Consider the following 15,781-nt stretch of genomic DNA (forward strand, 5'->3'; position numbering starts at 1 on the left):
TGACAGTCTAGAAGGGCCATGGCTGCAGGCCAGGGACACCTGGCATGGATTTGGACTTGGCCATGTGCATGACCTCTGTCCCTGTGTCCACCTTCAGAATCCAGTGGAAAGACCACTCTTCAGAGCAAGGCTTCAAGGACCATCTGAGGCTGGTAGGAGTGAGGTCTCCAGGGGACCCAGTAGGTCCCAGTTTGTGACTTTGTCCTGCCGAGCATCCTTATCAGCAACATGGAAAGCTTCCCTTGGAGGTGTGGGCTGAGGCCAACTTGGCTGGGAAGGCAGGAGACAGAACTGGGACCCAGGAAGCGGCAATGGGAAAAAATGACAAGCATGCCCCAGCGGAGGGTGGCTGCATGTAAGGACATGCTGTTGGTCCCAAGAAGAGGAAGGGACTAGGCTTGAGGATGACGGAGGGAATGAGCACTGCGATGGGGCAGCCCCAGAAGCTGGAGGGTTCCCAGGCCATGTTCAAAGGAGTATGATGTCCAGGTCAAAGGAGATGAGAGCACTGTTTTCTCCTCTGCACTGGTGAAGCCCCATTAGGAGTTCCATTTGGGACCTGCCCTTTGACAGACTATGGGGCTAGAAACCACATTCTAGGGGAATGACCTAAAGAACAGGGATGGGGTGAACCTTGCTCATGGGACAGGCTGGTTGGTCTGTGGATAAGGAAATACACTTGCTCTGCCTGATTTCAAAGGGCAGGACATGGGAATCTTGGTGAGACAAAATTTCAGAGCAATACAAGGATGGATGGTGAAAACTGTCCAGTGAGGAAAGGGATGCCTTGATGGGTAGTGAGCTCCCCATCACTAAAGGGGTTCAAGTATATATTGGCAGTGTTGTTTGGGAGGAAGTTCAAGCATCAGAGTGAAAGGATGGAGGCTGGTGTGCAGGGGTTCGGAACAGCTGCCCTTTTAAGAATCCTTCAGTCTTGGCTCCTGTGAATAAACTACTGATGGTAGACTGGCGGACAGTTCGGAGGTCTGTGACTCTCTAACCAGATGTCCTTCTCTTGGCTCTAAGAGCCTAAGGGAACTGTCCAAATCTCAAGTGATAGGTTTCAAGGGTGAGTGTCGTGCTGTTTCTGGATGTCCCCAGTGTGTCATTGGCTTAGGGACACAGATTGAGCTTCGGTGCCTGTGTCAGCCACCAAGGGTGGGCGTGTTCATGGGCTGGGGCTTCATTCATCCTCTGCTCAGCATGGGGACGACCAGAGGATGTTCAGCTGACGCTGGAAGAGGCCTGGAGAAGGGTCTTGCCTTCACTGCTGCTGCCCAGACCACCTCCCCCGGCGCAGAGCACTCCTGGCCCCCGGGTCACCTACCTGTCCCCAGATGGTGCCTTCCGAGTTCTCCACCTGCTCCCACCGCAGGCGCTTGACGCTCATGTGGCTGGTCTCACTGCGGCGGTGGCCCAGGCCCCGGGACAGCATGGGGGGCGCACAGGGGACAGGTGGGGGCAGGGGTGGCGGGGGTGGTGGAGGGACTGGGTGGCTGAGTTGGGTGAGGGGCTTGGCCAGCGTCGGAGCGGGGCCCCAGGGGCCATCAGGGGTGCGGGAGCTGGGCTTGGGGTCATGGAAGGGCAGGGGTGGCGGTGGCGGGGGGCTGAGTGGGGGCGGGGGGATGTGGTCGGAGATGGAGGAGTAGGTCAGGGAGCTGCCCTCCTCACTGCTGCTGATGCACTCGCTGGCACTGCTCCTCTCATTGGTGACGAAGCTGCCCTGGTCGTCGTGGAAGCTCATCTGGGGGGACAGAGCAAGGCAAGGGGAGGGTCAGGCTGGGCCCAGGGAGACTGGAGCCTGGGCCAAGGTGAGGGAGAGTGGAGTAGTCTGGGGCAGGGGGTGGCATGGCCCGGGGATGGGACAGGAGAGGCTGGGGGCTTAGCCTGAGGCTGTGGTGGGACAGCCCGACAGAGTGTAGGGAACCTGAGACAGGGCATATGGGGCGGCCTTGGACAAACAGGGTCCTAGCTTGAGCCCAGGGTGGGATAGCTCCAGCCAGGGAGCGGGGTGTCCTGGGACAGATTCTAGGATGGACTGGGGCAGGGAGAGGGGGAGCCTGGGGCACATCCCCAGGGCAGCAGGCCTCCTGCAGGAGCCTGTGGACACTGTCCCCATATAGGCCCCCGTACCCTGCACGTCTGCCCGCGTGCTCACCTCTTCGTAGTCATTCTCAGGGCTCAGGAAATCATCCACGATGGTGACCCGGGGCCCCAGCTGCTCACTCAGCGCATCCAGGAAGCGGTCAGTATCCCGGCTTGGCACAGGGTGGGCGAAGGTGAACAGCTTCCTGCGGCTGGGCGGGCGGCCGGGGTCCGGGCTGGGGGTGCTGCTGGAGCGGAGGGGCCCAGGGCCCAGCTGTGGGGAGGGCGCCCTGCTACTGTCCAAGCTGGCGTAGGGGTGGGACTCGCAGCTGCTGGGGGAGGCCAGGCCCTCTGAGCACAGCGGGTAATAGCAGGGGGAGGGCAGGAGCCGCTCGCTGGTCCACGAGACGCTGGACAGGGTCCTGGGTCCTAGGGTGGGGGATGGAACGTGAGGACCCCTCTTGGGTCAGTACCTGGGTTCCAGGTGCGGGCTGGAGGGGAGGGGCCCCAGGGCAGGTTGGCTCTGTGTCCCTGGACACCTTCCTTTCCTCCCCTGGACACAGTGCAGGAAGACCCTGGATGGCGTTGCGTCCCCAGGCTTCCCTTAGGGTGATCAAAGGCCGGAGTGGGCAGGGGGAGTACTGCTTGGCCCCAGGACAGGCAGACCCCAGCTCATCTTGCACAGGATCCCACGGTCCCACCTGGAACCCACTGAACACAAGTCAAGGGTGAGGGGGTCTCCAGACCAAAGGTCGTGGGGCACCTCCCGCACCCAGCAAGCCCTTGGCTCACAGAAACATCACCCAGGGGTCCTGCCTTCTGAACTGCCGAGAAACCATCATGTGTGTCTGTGAACAACCATCTTCCCAGCCGTGCCACTCACAGAGCAAAATGCATGCACTTCCTAGTCTATCGGACAGTCACATGTGAACCTGGGGACTCCTGTGGGGGCGGCCCTCTGCTTTTCTAGATCCATAGCAGAGGTGAGGATCAGAGGGGACATGGGAGGGGCCAGGACAACCCGGACCTTGATGGCCCCTAGCTATGGAGGTTGCCAGGGCTCCCCAGCATTCAGCCCCATAGCCACGGAGCGAAGAGGGAGGTCCAGGGATATGCCTGGAGGTGATGGTCACACCCAGCCAGCCAGCCGGGAGGCCGGAGGCCAGAGCTGCCCTCGGGAGCCGGGGCTGGCGAGCCCCTACCTTCCGTGCCTGCCATGCTGGGCACTGGTGGGGAGGCACGGGATCTGGAGGTGGTCCCCATCTTCCCTTTGAAGCTGCTGCTCAACCGGGACTCAAGCTCTGCGTAGACAGCCGACATCTTTGGGGAGAGGAGGTGGGGATGGGTCCAGCCTGCCCTTACCTCCCCCACGTGGCCCTCACATGGCCTCAGAGGCCAGGCCTGGGTGGCCTGGGAGGCCAGGGTCTGCCCCAGCTCCCTGGGCCACCCATTCCCAGCTCCCCACTGACACCAAAAGCAGGGCAGAGAGAAGGTCTCACCATCTTGGGGTTGGGGGTCTCGGGGAGGGATGTACCATCGCCCGCCTGGCGCTCGCCTGGGATCAGAGGACGAGGCATCTCCGCGCAGTCGCTGGGCCCTGCCGGGGAATCAGGAGGGCCAAGTCCACAACACGGGGGTCTAGTGACCACCCCTGAGCTCTAAGACTCAGGCCCCAGCCCAGACCCAGCGAGGGCCTCTGGAGAAAGAACCGCCAAGCCCTGTGGGCCCAGAGGGGCCACTGCTCAGCCCATTCCCAGGGATGTCTCATCTCGCCAAGCCCATTTTGCAGGTGGGAAAACCGAGCCCTGTCGCGCCCTCTCACCCACTCCAGCCTTTTGGTCCGGGGCCTCACCACAGCTGAGGCTGGCCTCCAGGCCCTGGGACCGGAGGCTGCGGCGGCACATGGAGGAGGCCCTCAGGGAGCTCCGTGGTTGGGGCTCGGGCTCTGGCTCCGGCTCCAGCTCTGGCTCCGGCTCGGGTTCCAGGTCCAGTGTGGGCTCTGGCTCTGCTGTGGGACCAAAGGGGAGACAGGCCCCTTGTCCTCTCAGCCCGACAAGGAGCCTCCAAACACAGGGAGGGTGAGGGCACCCACCTGTGAGCCTGGGCCTGCTCGGCTCTAGGACAGCTGGGAACCCTAGGGTGAGAGGCGGGGTGCTGGGGTGCCAGCCTGAGGACAGACGCTGGGCGGAGGTGGCCACAACCCACCCTCAGGGCCCCTTCTCGTGCCGAGAGCCTAGGACCCCCTGATTCCCAGGTCTCAACACGCAGGCGCTGCTGCCCCTAGGGGCCTGCAGAGTGAAATGGAAGGTTCCAGGTCAGGGCAGATGTGTGGGACATCTGCTGCCCAGCCTGCACCTGAGCTCAAACCCTCAACCCCCCAACAAACTCTGGGTCCCCAGGACTAGGGTTGCTGGGCGCACAAGGGCCAGCACAGAGGAGACGGGCAGGCGAACGGCAGGTGCCCAGGGTTTAGCCCACTTTCGATGCTCACAGCCAAGTGATGAAGCGCGTGCGTGGTGTGGGCACGGGGGCACCCAGTGACGGGGCAGCAGCGGGGAGCTGAGGCTGCACGGGGCCCCGTAGGCCCTCGTGTGAGTCTGTGGGCTCCAGAGCCCACTAGGCAGGTGTGACCTGGCCGTGCGCTCACAATCCAGGTCTGTAAACAGTGTCCACGTGAACTTCTTGATCTGTGCCACACTTCCCAGGGTGCAAAGCACAGCCACTGTGGTCACCCTCATTTTGTGGGTGAGAAACCTGAGACCCTGGGCGTTCGGTGGGGTGTCTGAAGTCTAAGGTTATGCTGCCTTAAGGGTCAAGTTGGCAAAGCACATCCGTGGGGCAAAGCGTGGGACCAGCCCCGGTGTGCTGGGTGTGCATCTCCAGGACAAGTGGGTGCATCTGTGTGTGGGAGGAGCCCGGGTTGGCTGTAATACCTCACAGGTGAGAACAGCAGGTGTCTGGCCTTTACCTGGCGGGCTGGGCAGGGGGAGGGGCTGCTTACCTGTCATGGCCGTGTAGCCCAGGAAGCATGCGATTTTCTCCTGGCAGAGTTCCTGCTCCTCATAAGTCAGCAGCTGGTATATGAACTGCCAGAGGACCTGCTTGGCGGGCGTGTCCAGCACTGGGTAGACATCGACGATCAGGGTGTCGATGTTCCTGGGGGTGGCGTGCAGGAGCAAGGGGTTCATGACTCAGGGGCTCAAGAGAGGGGGCAGGGTGGTGGACAGGGGGGCACTTCCAGGCCACAGAATTCAGCCTCATGCCCTTCCCTTCCTCCCCAAGACAGAGAAGTGGGCAGGAAGGTAGGCCCTGCGGACAGGCTGCCCAGATTCAAATCCCAGCTCTGCCACTTACCAGCCAAGTGACCTTTCTTGCTACTAATTTCTCTGTCTCAGTTTCCTCCTCTGTAAAATGGGAGATAAAAATAGCATCTACTGGGGAGTTCCCTGGTGGCCTAATGGTTAGGATTCTGGACTCACTGCTGTGGCCTGAGTTCAGTCCCTGGTCGGGGAATGGAGATCCCACAAGTTGTGCTGCACGGCCAAAAAAAAAAAAAAAAAAATGAAAGCATCTACCACACAGAGCTGTTGTGAAGATTAAAACGTATAGAAAGTATTAGGAAAGCTGACTCACTATATCAGGGACTGGCAAACGATGGCCCAAGGCCCAAAATTTGGCCTGCCACCTGTTTTTGTAAAGCAAGTTTTATCAGAACATGGTTTATATAAGCCTATAGTTTATATTTTGTCTATGGCTGTTCTCAAGTTACAACAGAAGAGATGAATGGTTTCAATGGAGACTATATGGCCTGCAAAGCCTAAAATATTTGCTATCTGGACCTTTCTAGAAATAGTTTGCTGATCGCTGCATTGTATGGAAAAAATAAAACTGATCCTCATGTAACACCACACATAAAGGTGAACTCCAGGTGGATAAAAGACCAAAGTGTGGAAGGTATAATTATAAAATTAATAGGAGATATCTTTTGACCAAGGGGCAGGGAAGGACTTCTTAAACAAAAATTCAAAAGCCAAAGCCATAGGCCCCAAATGTATTGAATGTGATGATACAAAATCAAGAATACTTGTTCAAAGAAGCACAACTTGGAGCTGTTAATATTAGATATAATGGGGCTTCCCTGGTGGCGCAGTGGTTGAGAGTCCGCCTGCCGATGCAGGGGACACGGGTTCGTGCCCCGGTCCGGGAAGATCCCACATGCCGCGGAGCGGCTGGGCCCGTGAGCCATGGCCGCTGGGCCTGCGTGTCTGGAGCCTGTGCTCCACAACAGGAGAGGCCACAACAGTGAGAGGCCCACGTACCGCAAACACACACACACACACACACACACACAAAATATTAGATATAATGGAAGTAACAATAGAGTAACAAATGGGAGAATATATTTACAATGTCTAAAATCAACAAGGAATTGGAATCTAAGACTCACAGAGAGGAACTTCCCTGGTGGCTCAGTGGTTAAGAATCCGCCTGCCAATGCAAGGGACACGGGTTCGGGCCCTGGTCCAGGAAGATCCCATATGCCGCGGAGCAACTAAGCCCGTGCGCCACAACTACTAAGCCTGCGCTCTAAAGCCCGTGAGCCACAACTACAGAAGCCCACGTGCCTAGAGCCCGTGCTCCGCAACAAGAGAAGCCACTGCCATGAGAAGCCTGCGCACCGCAATGAAGAGTGGCCCCCGCTCGCCACAACTAGAGAAAGCCCACGTGCAGCAACGAAGACCCAATGCAGCCAAAAATAAATAAGTAAAATAAATAAATTTATAAAAAAATAAATAAAACATAAAACAAACAGGGAACTCTGGCAAATTTAAGTTTTGCCGTTTGGAACTTTCTGGAATTTTTTCCAAATATATTTGTTCAGTGGTTGGTTGAATCTATGGATGCAGAACCCATGGATGTAAGGACCGACTGGGGGTGTTATAACTTGGATGAATGTTGAAAACATGCTAAATGAAAGAAGCCAGACATGAAAGTCCACATATTGTATGATTCCATCATATGAAATGTCCAGAACAGGGAAGTCTACAGAGACAGAAAGTAGATTAGTGGTTATTTAAGGTGAAGCAGGAGCGGCAGGGGGCGAGAGCAATAGTGAAAGGGTTGGGCTTTCCTTTTGATGAAAGTGTTCTAAGATTGAGTATGATGATGGTTACACATATTTGTGAATATACTAAGAACCAGTGCATTGTACATTCAAATGGGTGAATTGCATGATATGTGGATTATATTTCAACAAATATACATTTTTGTTTAAACAAAAAAGGGAATGAACAAGTGATGGGCTTTGCAGGGACGTGTGATAAACACTCCTGCTGCTGCTGAGGTGCAGAAAGAAAGGCGCTAAACCGAGCCTCACAGGGCGGGGCTGGTGGCAGGTGCCCGCGGCGGGGGTGTGGTGAGGGTCCCGCCAACCACCCTGCAGGGGGCGCTGCCTGCCTCCCTTTACGGAAAAGGCTGTGACTCGCCCAGGGCACTTGGCTAGGAGGTTTCAGAGTCAGGGTTTGTTCTAGGGCAGCCCCGATGGTCCCCACCCCAACTCGGGTCCTCTGAGCTTCCCTCAGGAGAAGGGGGCTTAGGAAGCTCAGGCAGGGAGACCCCGATGGTGAGACCGGGCAGGAATCGGGGTCTACCCCGGGCAGGTCCCCACCACCACCCTGGCCCAGCCACCTGTGCTGGAAGAAGCTCTCGAGGGCCCGGCAGACCCCGTAGCGCTCGGGGGGCGTGAGCAGGTGCTCCAGCTGCTGGCTGAAGGTCCTGCCCTGCACCCGGATGCTGGACGGCAGGATCTCCGCCACCCACTGCAGGGAGGTGAGCGCCGACGACGGGTTGGGAGAATCCATCGAGTCGGAGTCTGCAGGGGCCACGGGAAGGAGGGGCCCGGGTGACCCAGCGTCCCCAGGCCAGGCGCGGTTTTCCTGGCAGCTGGGGCCAGGGGACCTCCCGAACTGGGGTGAGCGCCATGCATTGGGAGGCACACCTGGGGATGTGCCCCATTGGGGGAGGAGGGAGAGCCCCAGGCAGCGTCCCTGAGGCCACCCCACTGGGTTTTGCAGCACCACCTGGAGAGGGAAGCTGCAGAGATGGGGGACAAGCAGAGTCCTCTGTAGAATCATAAATCCCACCCATGGCGACCCCAGCAGGGTATGTGGGCCAAGGCGGCCAAGGGCCAGTGGGGGGTCTCACCGCTGGCGAATGGGACGAGCCCCTCCTCCACCACCAGCGTGGGCATTGCACCACTGCCCTGCAGCATGGACACCACCTTGTCGTGGGAGCAGTTCCTGCCGAGCAGAGATGGCCCAGGAGGGCCTGCCCAGGATGAGCCCTGCCCAAAGCCACCCGCCAGACCTCCCTGTCCTGCCGGTGGAGGCCACACAGCAAGCCCACGGCTGGGCCAGGACCAGAAGCCAGGGCCCTGCCTCTCCTGCTTGTTAATCTCCTCTGCAGGAGAAGCTCCAGGCCCAGGGCCAGCTGGACACTTCTGGGTACAGAAGGGGTCATGACCACGCCACCCCTGGGCAGGGTCCCCTCTTAAGGGTAAGACACACATGATCCATTCAACTCTGTGCCCCCTGCACGGAGCTGGGGTGTTTCCTGGTTGGAAGGATGATATGACATCCTGGAGAGGGTGGGAGGGTGGATTCAAGACTTCCTGTGAGAAGAGGGACACACTGGGGACCAACTGGTCAGAGGCCCATGGCCGGGGTGTCCCAAGAGTCAGGAGTCCTGGGGACTGTTTGCCACCAAGCTCCAGTGACCCCAATAGCCTCTGACCTCATGTCTAGTCCGTTGAGGAAGAGGATCCGGTCACCCGATTTGAGGGAAGCATTGTCAGCCGGGCTCCCTGGAAGCAAGGATACAGGGTGCGGTCAGCTGAGCGGTGACCCACTCAGGGATCCCTGTGTCGTCCTCCTGTTTTACAGGCGAGAAGTGGGATGGGTGGCAGAGGAGAGCCAAATTCAGGCCAGCAGTCCCACATTAGAGCCAGCGCCCCTCTGCTCCCAGCTGCTCGAAGCAGGGAGTGATCGCCTGGCGAGGGTGGGAGTGCTCGGGACCCGGCGTGGACCACCGGTCAGCCCTGAGCTGGGGGAGGAGAGCAGAAAAGGAAGGTGTGCACACCCGCAGAGGACCCTACTCTATACTCTATTCTCGACCCCTCGTACGAAGGTCCACATCATAAATTCCTCTCTGTCTTTGTCACTAGGAGAAAATGTGTCTAGAGGGAAACTCCTCCCTCAGGCTGGGAAACATGAAGAATTAATCATGTTTCGACATCTTGGGACCTTGCTGACACTGGAGGGACTGTCCCTCTAGAAGGCTAGCCAATCCCTAGAGATGGTACATGACTGGTCTGCAAGTGCATCTTTCCCGTGCCAACCAACCAATCCTAAGCCCATCCCGCCGCCCTTCGTCTGTGGGGCTCGCACAGTCCAGGTAAACCTGCTTAGCTGGCTTACCCTGCCTCACCCATTTCTTCACCAAAAAAAAAAAAAAAAAGGACTCTTGCCCACGTTTCCTCTTGCTCCCTCTGCCTTGTGACCAATCCTGGTGCTTCCCTGTGTGGCCCTTTGTGGCATGGTGTGCCGTGCCCCTTCCTCTTGGGAGCTATAACACACCATCTTTTTAATGGCAGTCATCTCCTGACCTGTTGGCCTCACCATGTCTGAATAATAAAACCTACATTTTCAGCACATGGGAGCGGCTAATTCTCACTCTGCCTTAATGGCCCTGCAGGTCAGCCCTAACCCAGTACCTGATACCTGGAGAAGGGGGAGCTGCTAAGTTTGCTCCTGTGGATACAGACTTTTTTTTCTTTCTGCCTCTTTCATTATTCATCACTCTAAATATGATTTGGAAGCAAGTGGGGGGAAATGATAGATGCCTAAATATACTCTCAGACTGTGAGCAACTGGTTCTCTCTTGAGGTGGGACTCGTCAGGAGAGGAAGGGGAATGATCAGGGAAGACTTCCTGACAGAGGGGGCCAGGGGTTTTTATTTTTCCTGGGACTGAAAAGGGGGCGAGGGCGATGGTGACAAATCCAACATGGCCTGCCTGGAAGCTTGGGCGAGGCTGCGGTGGAAAGGCCAGAGAGGTAGTAGCAAGGGATGAAAGATCACTGGATCAGGAGTCAGGAGACCCCAGGTTCTAGTCCCTGATTTGCCAGAGTCTCTCAAGCCTGTATCCCCATCTGTAAAAGCTGCCATCGAAGCACCCGTTTGGCTTCCTATGACGAGGAAGGCATGGCGTTACCAGCCTGGAGGTTGGGTTGGGGAGAACAGCACCCCTGTATTTTAACATGGCCCCAGGCCAAGTATCTCTGGCTACCCATGTGGGAGAGGCAGGGAGGTGGGGGTGGGGGTGATGGCAAAGTTGGAAGAGACATATCCAAAGAGGAGAGATTCATCATGTCTAGAGGAAGCTCCCCAGAGAGCAGCCTTGGGCCTCTTCTCTACAACAGTGTGTCAATGACTTAGTGATGTACAAATCCAAGATGGACTGGGTCTCAGAATGATCCGAAGGCCGGAACAGTGATGCAAAGGCACTGAGGCACTTTCCCAGCGATCAGAAGAACCCTTCTCACAAATCCATGCACTGGAGGTGTGAGATGCAGAAGGGTAGAAAGAACTCAGCATCAGCAGGGGCACCAATGGGGCTGGTTCACTAGGCGCATCATGTTCAGGTGCTGGGAGGGGATGGGGACAGGACAGAGCAGGTGATCCAGCCCTGTGGGCTGCTTACAGGGAGGGAGAGATCAATTCGGTACCAGGAGACATGTCTGTCCACGGAGACCTTCCACAAGGGAATGGGCTGCCTCTACAATAAATTGTTTTTTTCCCTCCCTCCCCTCAACGCCCCACTGGAAGGGTAGGAAGAAGGAATTCCTTCACTGAGGAGACTGCCTTTTTCAAGATGCACCATTCCAGGAGCAAGAAGGGGCTGGCCAGGTGGGAGCAGGAGGGGAGTCCGGATTTGGGGGGCTGGGGGGCTGGATAGTGGGAAGAGGCCCTGAAGCCCTGCTGCCCGCCCAGCAAGTGCCCAGTTCCCAGGGAACGGGAATGTTGTCTGGGGCTCAGCCTGGGCGGGCAGCAGCTCTGTCCCGGCTGCCCCCGTGTCTCAGGCAGTGCCCCTTGCCCTCCCTGTGGACATAGGAAAGATCTGGATGGAGAACTTGGCTCACGTGGCGCAGGGGTGACCCTGAACTTGGAGGGGGTTCGCCCTGACTGGGGAAGGTGGATGATTTGGATCTGCTGCTCTGGGACACTCAGAGGACACAGGCTACTTGAGGTTGGTACCCGAAAGGGGGAGGGGCTGCTGAGCATCGGCCTAACAGACTCCCTCACCCCATCCTGAACAACCCACCCACACCTCACCAGGCACGACAGACTCGATCCAGACAGGTCCGTGGCCGCGAAGCGTGAAGCCGAAGCTCTTGTTGCCTTTGTAGACTCGGACCGTCCTGGGGAGAAAGAAGGGGCGGGTGGGGGGCGGGCAGCGCGCCTTCCCCTGGGGCGAGGAGCCTGGGGGGTGCAGGAGATGGCGACGTCCAGTGTCCCGCTCTCCTTCACCTCTCCTGGACCCCAACCCCCAGGTGTCCTCGCTTCGCCCCCGCGCCCTCCGCCCGGGTCTCCATGCCGAGCCCACCGACCGAGAGGCGTCCGCAGCCCGCGCCCACGCGTCTCGGGTACCTGCGCGCGCCCCCGGGGCCGGCGCGGCTGCCGAGCAGAGAGGCGGCCTTGCGCTGGGGAGGCTCGTCGGGGCGGCGCGGGGCGGCGCTGGCGCGCGTGGACACCAGGAGGCGCTCCGGCCGTTCCTCGCTGCGGCTCCGGCGCAGCCGCTGCGCGCCCTGCGCCCGCCGGGCGCGGCATAGCTTGCCCAGCAGACCCTGAGACACCACCTCGTCGAAGCGCGCCCGGTGCTTCTTGGGGATGAAGATCCTGCGGGCGAGGACAGCAGAGTCGGGGCGCGCCCCCTGATCGCGCCCTGAACTCGGCAAACCTCGGCCCAAAGACTTCTCTTCGTGGGCGCTGCCCTCGGCTCTCCCCTCCACCCAAGGGTGGCAGGGGAATCAGCAGCCCACACCCCAAGTGTCCCCCTCGGTGCCCGAACTTGCGCCCCAACGGGCCCGGGCCACACAAAGGCCACGGCGCCCTGCTTGATGCACTTCGGGGAAAGTCTCGTTCCCACTGTCCCCATTACTCTGGCCTCGGGGCCTTCAGTGCCCTCAAAGCCTGTCCGTGGACCCGTTCCTCCTCTTGCCTCTGTCTTCCCACCTCTGGCCTCTCCCAGACTCCCTCATCTCATGCCCTCGCACCGGGCCAAACAGCAGATAGGGGTCCCCACCACCCACTGTCTCCCTGCCTGATTCCAGGCAGCTCTGCTGGAGAAAACTGAAGCCACAATCCGCTCCAGGGTCAGACTTCGCCCAGACCCTCATCAGACTCCCCAGCTCCCAGCTTGCTTCTCCCAGCAGCCCTCTCTACCGCTGCCGCCTCAGAAAGCGCCAGGACCACCACATCCAGTCCTGTCTTGTACACTTTTGCCCGGGCTGTGGCCCCCACCTAGCACACTCTCTCTGCTCTTCTAGCTAAACCGGGGTCGCCCTTCAACACCCAACACTGGCCTTCCTCGTTTTGTCCAACATGTTTCAGGAGGTCTCTGCTCTCTGTGCCAGCCAGGCGCTCGGCTTCAAAGTTGAAGGCACTGTGGACCCTGCTCTAAAAGGAGTCACCCTGGAAGTGATGAGAGGCAGCGGGGAGGCTCACACAGTCCCTTGTTGGGGTCCACACCCTGGAATGTTTCCTTGGTGTCCATAGGTCTCCTCGGCAAGGCTGGAAGCTCTCAGAGGGCTGGGTCTGAAGCCTGGGTGTGACCGACAGTGACCAGCCAGGGCTCGGCACATGGTTGGGACTCAGAGACTCAGTAAACGGGGGTCTACCAGTGGCCCACCCATACTTCTGAGTAATGGCAGCAGTTAACATCCTGGTGGACTCCCTGGCCCATGGAAGAGGATTCTGAGGCTCAGAGAGGATCCCTAACTTTCCAGGGTTACTCAGCTGCCCTCAGCACAGCTGAGATGGAAGCCCAGCCTCTGGACCTCCGCACTGTGGCAGGGCTCTGTCGAGGGCCCCTGAAGGTCTGGTTGCTATCGAGGCCTCCCTGGCTGCATCCCAAGGCTCCCTTTCCTGTTCTTTCGACCAGGAGCCAGTGCCAAGGGCATGGGAGGAGGGGAGGGAGCAGAGGCCTCGCAGCCACAGCTGAAATACAACGCCTCTGATGTCGCACGGTGGCCCCCGCTAAGTTCCCCCGATCTCTGTGGGTAGTTTAATAAGGTCAGTGGACACACTAAGCTACCTGGTGGGAGGGAAGGGATGTGGATCCTCGGGGAGGAGGGTGCATCAGGGCCTGCCCCCACCCCCCAGTGAGCTCTGCTTCAGATCTGGATGTTCCAGGCAACCAGGAGGTTAGAACGATGGCCTGCTCAGCCCTGCCAGGAGAGTCATCGCCTGATACACGCATCCTTGCCCACCCCCAGTGGTTCCCGAAAACCTAGAGCCTCAGTCGCATTCCCCACATGGTCAGTCAAGGTCTCCAGAGCCTGCCTTCTCCTTCCGCCTGGCCTGCACCTTCCCCACATGCCTCGTGCTCAGGCAAAGCAGAGATGACAAGCCGGAAACTGTCTACCTTACACTTTGGCTCCGGCCCCAGCCTCCAGAAGGTATCAGCCCAACACCCCCAGCCCCTAGGTCCAACCTGCCACCCTCTAGCAGCAATAGAGGGTGGCAGCCGCCACCCTGCCCCTGCAGTGGAAACCAGGTGAGTCACCAACTGCATAGGTAGGAGAAAGTTGGGTGGCCCATTCCCTCCTTGGTGTTCTTGGGGCTGAGAAGGAAGCCAAGGCCGCCTGGTGTGCCAGACGCCCTTTCTGGCTGGTGTGGGCCCTCCATGCGGCTCAGTCTGGCCCAGGCACCCCAGCCCTGGGTCTGCTCTGAATTGACTGGCCCAGCACATCCAGATGCAGTGGGGTCTCATGGACCACTGTGGCTGATGGATTTGATGCCCCTTTGACCTGACAGCCTGGCTACAGCTGCCTCAGGACTCCCAGGTCCCTGCTACGCCAAGAAGCTTCTCTGTGGCCACAGGGCTCTTCTGGGTGCCACACAATGACCTTGCACTCAGAGTCAGTTCTCTTCTCTCTGGGGGATCAGGTCTAAATCCAACTCCAGATTCCTACCCGGGGCTCCCATAGGGTCCTCTCTCTCCACCACATTCCCCACCTTGTTCTCTGCCCAGTTCCCTCAATCAGTCCAGTCGTAGGAAGGAAAAAGGGCTTTTCAATCCCAGCCCTTGATCCCCGACCTGGATCCCGACCCCTAGGGCCTCGGACGGGTTCCGGGTGCCTAGCGCGGGGAACTCGCCCCTTTAATAACCTTGCGGTTTATGCCTGCCCTCCCAAGCCCCCGCCCCCAGCCAGGCTCGGTGGGTGCCCACCCAGAACAGCGAAGCCCCTCAGTGCCCCAGCCCCACCCCTTTTCAGGTCAGCCGGAGGCGGGTCCGTCGCACCAGGGTGCGCGGTTCCCGGGGGCTCCGGGCGCAGTGGGGAAACTACCGAAAGTGCCGAGAGAAGCCCTGGTCCTTCCCCATCTGAAGCCGGCGACGGCGGCGCGGCAGGCGCCGATGGGCAGGGGGTGGCGGAGCCCGCGAGCAGAGCGAGGTCGCCGAGACTCCACGCGCCTCTGCTGGGCGAGCGCGCTCGGCCCCTCCCGAGCCGGCTGGGCCCGAGGCCCCGCGCCCGCCCCCTCTCGGGTGGCCCCGCCCCGCCCGGCCCCGCCCCTTCGGGGGACCCTTCAGTCAGCTCCCCGCGAGCTGGGGCTGGTCGAGGCCGTCACGCCGCCTCCTCTGGCCCCCTCCACGAGCACCTCCCCAGGCGCCTCGCCTCCGACCCCTCGGGCCGCGGCGCTCCGGAGAGTCCCCAACACCCGAATGCAGCGAGGCCGAACCCGACCGTTCAGAGGAAGCTCCGACTGCCTTGTGCAGAGCCTGGGAAGGCTTTCTGGAGGAGGTGGACTTTGCGCTGGGACTCGAGGACTCAGCAGGTGTCATCCAGAGAGACCCTCCCTTCCCACCCAGGGGGAAGCTCCAGAGGAGAAGGGGCTAGAGAAGGAGGCCTTGAATGCCATTGTCAGCCGCTCAAGCTGCACTCCGAACAGTGAGGAGCCGCGGGAGGGTATAAGGATTTAGAGGGAGGTGGAGGGACCCCGAAGGTTTGGTACACCAGGGGAGGGGTGATGCTGGGAGGGGCACAGCAAAGGATGTTGGGATGGGACAAGTGGCCAGATTCTAAAACACAGGAAGTCAAGTTAATGAGACCTGGTAAGTGAGTGGAAATGAGGAGGGGGTGGCCAGGTTGGGGCAAGTCCCAGGTGAGGGCAGTGGGGGGAACAGAGGGCCTCCCTGGGATGGGCGTGTCCTACTGGGAGAGGGGAGGGGAGGACCAGCTAAGGGGAAGAGACGGAGATAAGGGGAAAGGGGGTCCGGACCCCTCCTCCAGCTCTGGGCCTGCCACAAAGCAGGAGCAGGCCCCAGGGCCCCCACTGCATGGTCATTTCTTGCTGATCCGAGTCCTAGCTTCAGGCTGGAAAGGGTGAGAATCTGAGTTCTGAGGACCAAAGCATAGA

General features: G+C 59.4%; 1 protein-coding gene across 5 annotated transcripts in view; it reads right to left on the reverse strand.

The window, feature by feature from the left end:
• GRID2IP (Grid2 interacting protein) overlaps nucleotides 1-15,781 on the reverse strand; it is a gene marked incomplete at its 5' end in the record, with an annotated part of 34,639 nt that overhangs the window by 5,971 nt on the left and 12,887 nt on the right. For 2 of the 5 annotated variants that reach the window (XM_079944901.1, XM_079944904.1), the window contains 11 exons: nucleotides 1,328-1,744; nucleotides 2,159-2,514; nucleotides 3,288-3,405; nucleotides 3,585-3,682; nucleotides 3,938-4,090; nucleotides 5,087-5,241; nucleotides 7,774-7,957; nucleotides 8,290-8,384; nucleotides 8,878-8,947; nucleotides 11,477-11,562; nucleotides 11,792-12,040. In XM_079944901.1, the coding sequence (XP_079801027.1) occupies nucleotides 1,328-1,744; nucleotides 2,159-2,514; nucleotides 3,288-3,405; nucleotides 3,585-3,682; nucleotides 3,938-4,090; nucleotides 5,087-5,241; nucleotides 7,774-7,957; nucleotides 8,290-8,384; nucleotides 8,878-8,947; nucleotides 11,477-11,562; nucleotides 11,792-12,040 (1,981 nt within the window). Of the gene's footprint in view, nucleotides 1-1,327; nucleotides 1,745-2,158; nucleotides 2,515-3,287; nucleotides 3,406-3,584; nucleotides 3,683-3,937; nucleotides 4,094-5,086; nucleotides 5,242-7,773; nucleotides 7,958-8,289; nucleotides 8,385-8,877; nucleotides 8,948-11,476; nucleotides 11,563-11,791; nucleotides 12,041-14,712; nucleotides 14,748-15,781 lie in introns of those variants that run through there. The other 3 variants (XM_079944903.1, XM_079944902.1, XM_079944905.1) reach the window with 3 other exon arrangements.

Source organism: Stenella coeruleoalba (assembly GCF_951394435.1).
Source record: "Stenella coeruleoalba genome assembly, chromosome: 15".
Lineage (NCBI taxonomy): Eukaryota > Metazoa > Chordata > Mammalia > Artiodactyla > Delphinidae > Stenella > Stenella coeruleoalba.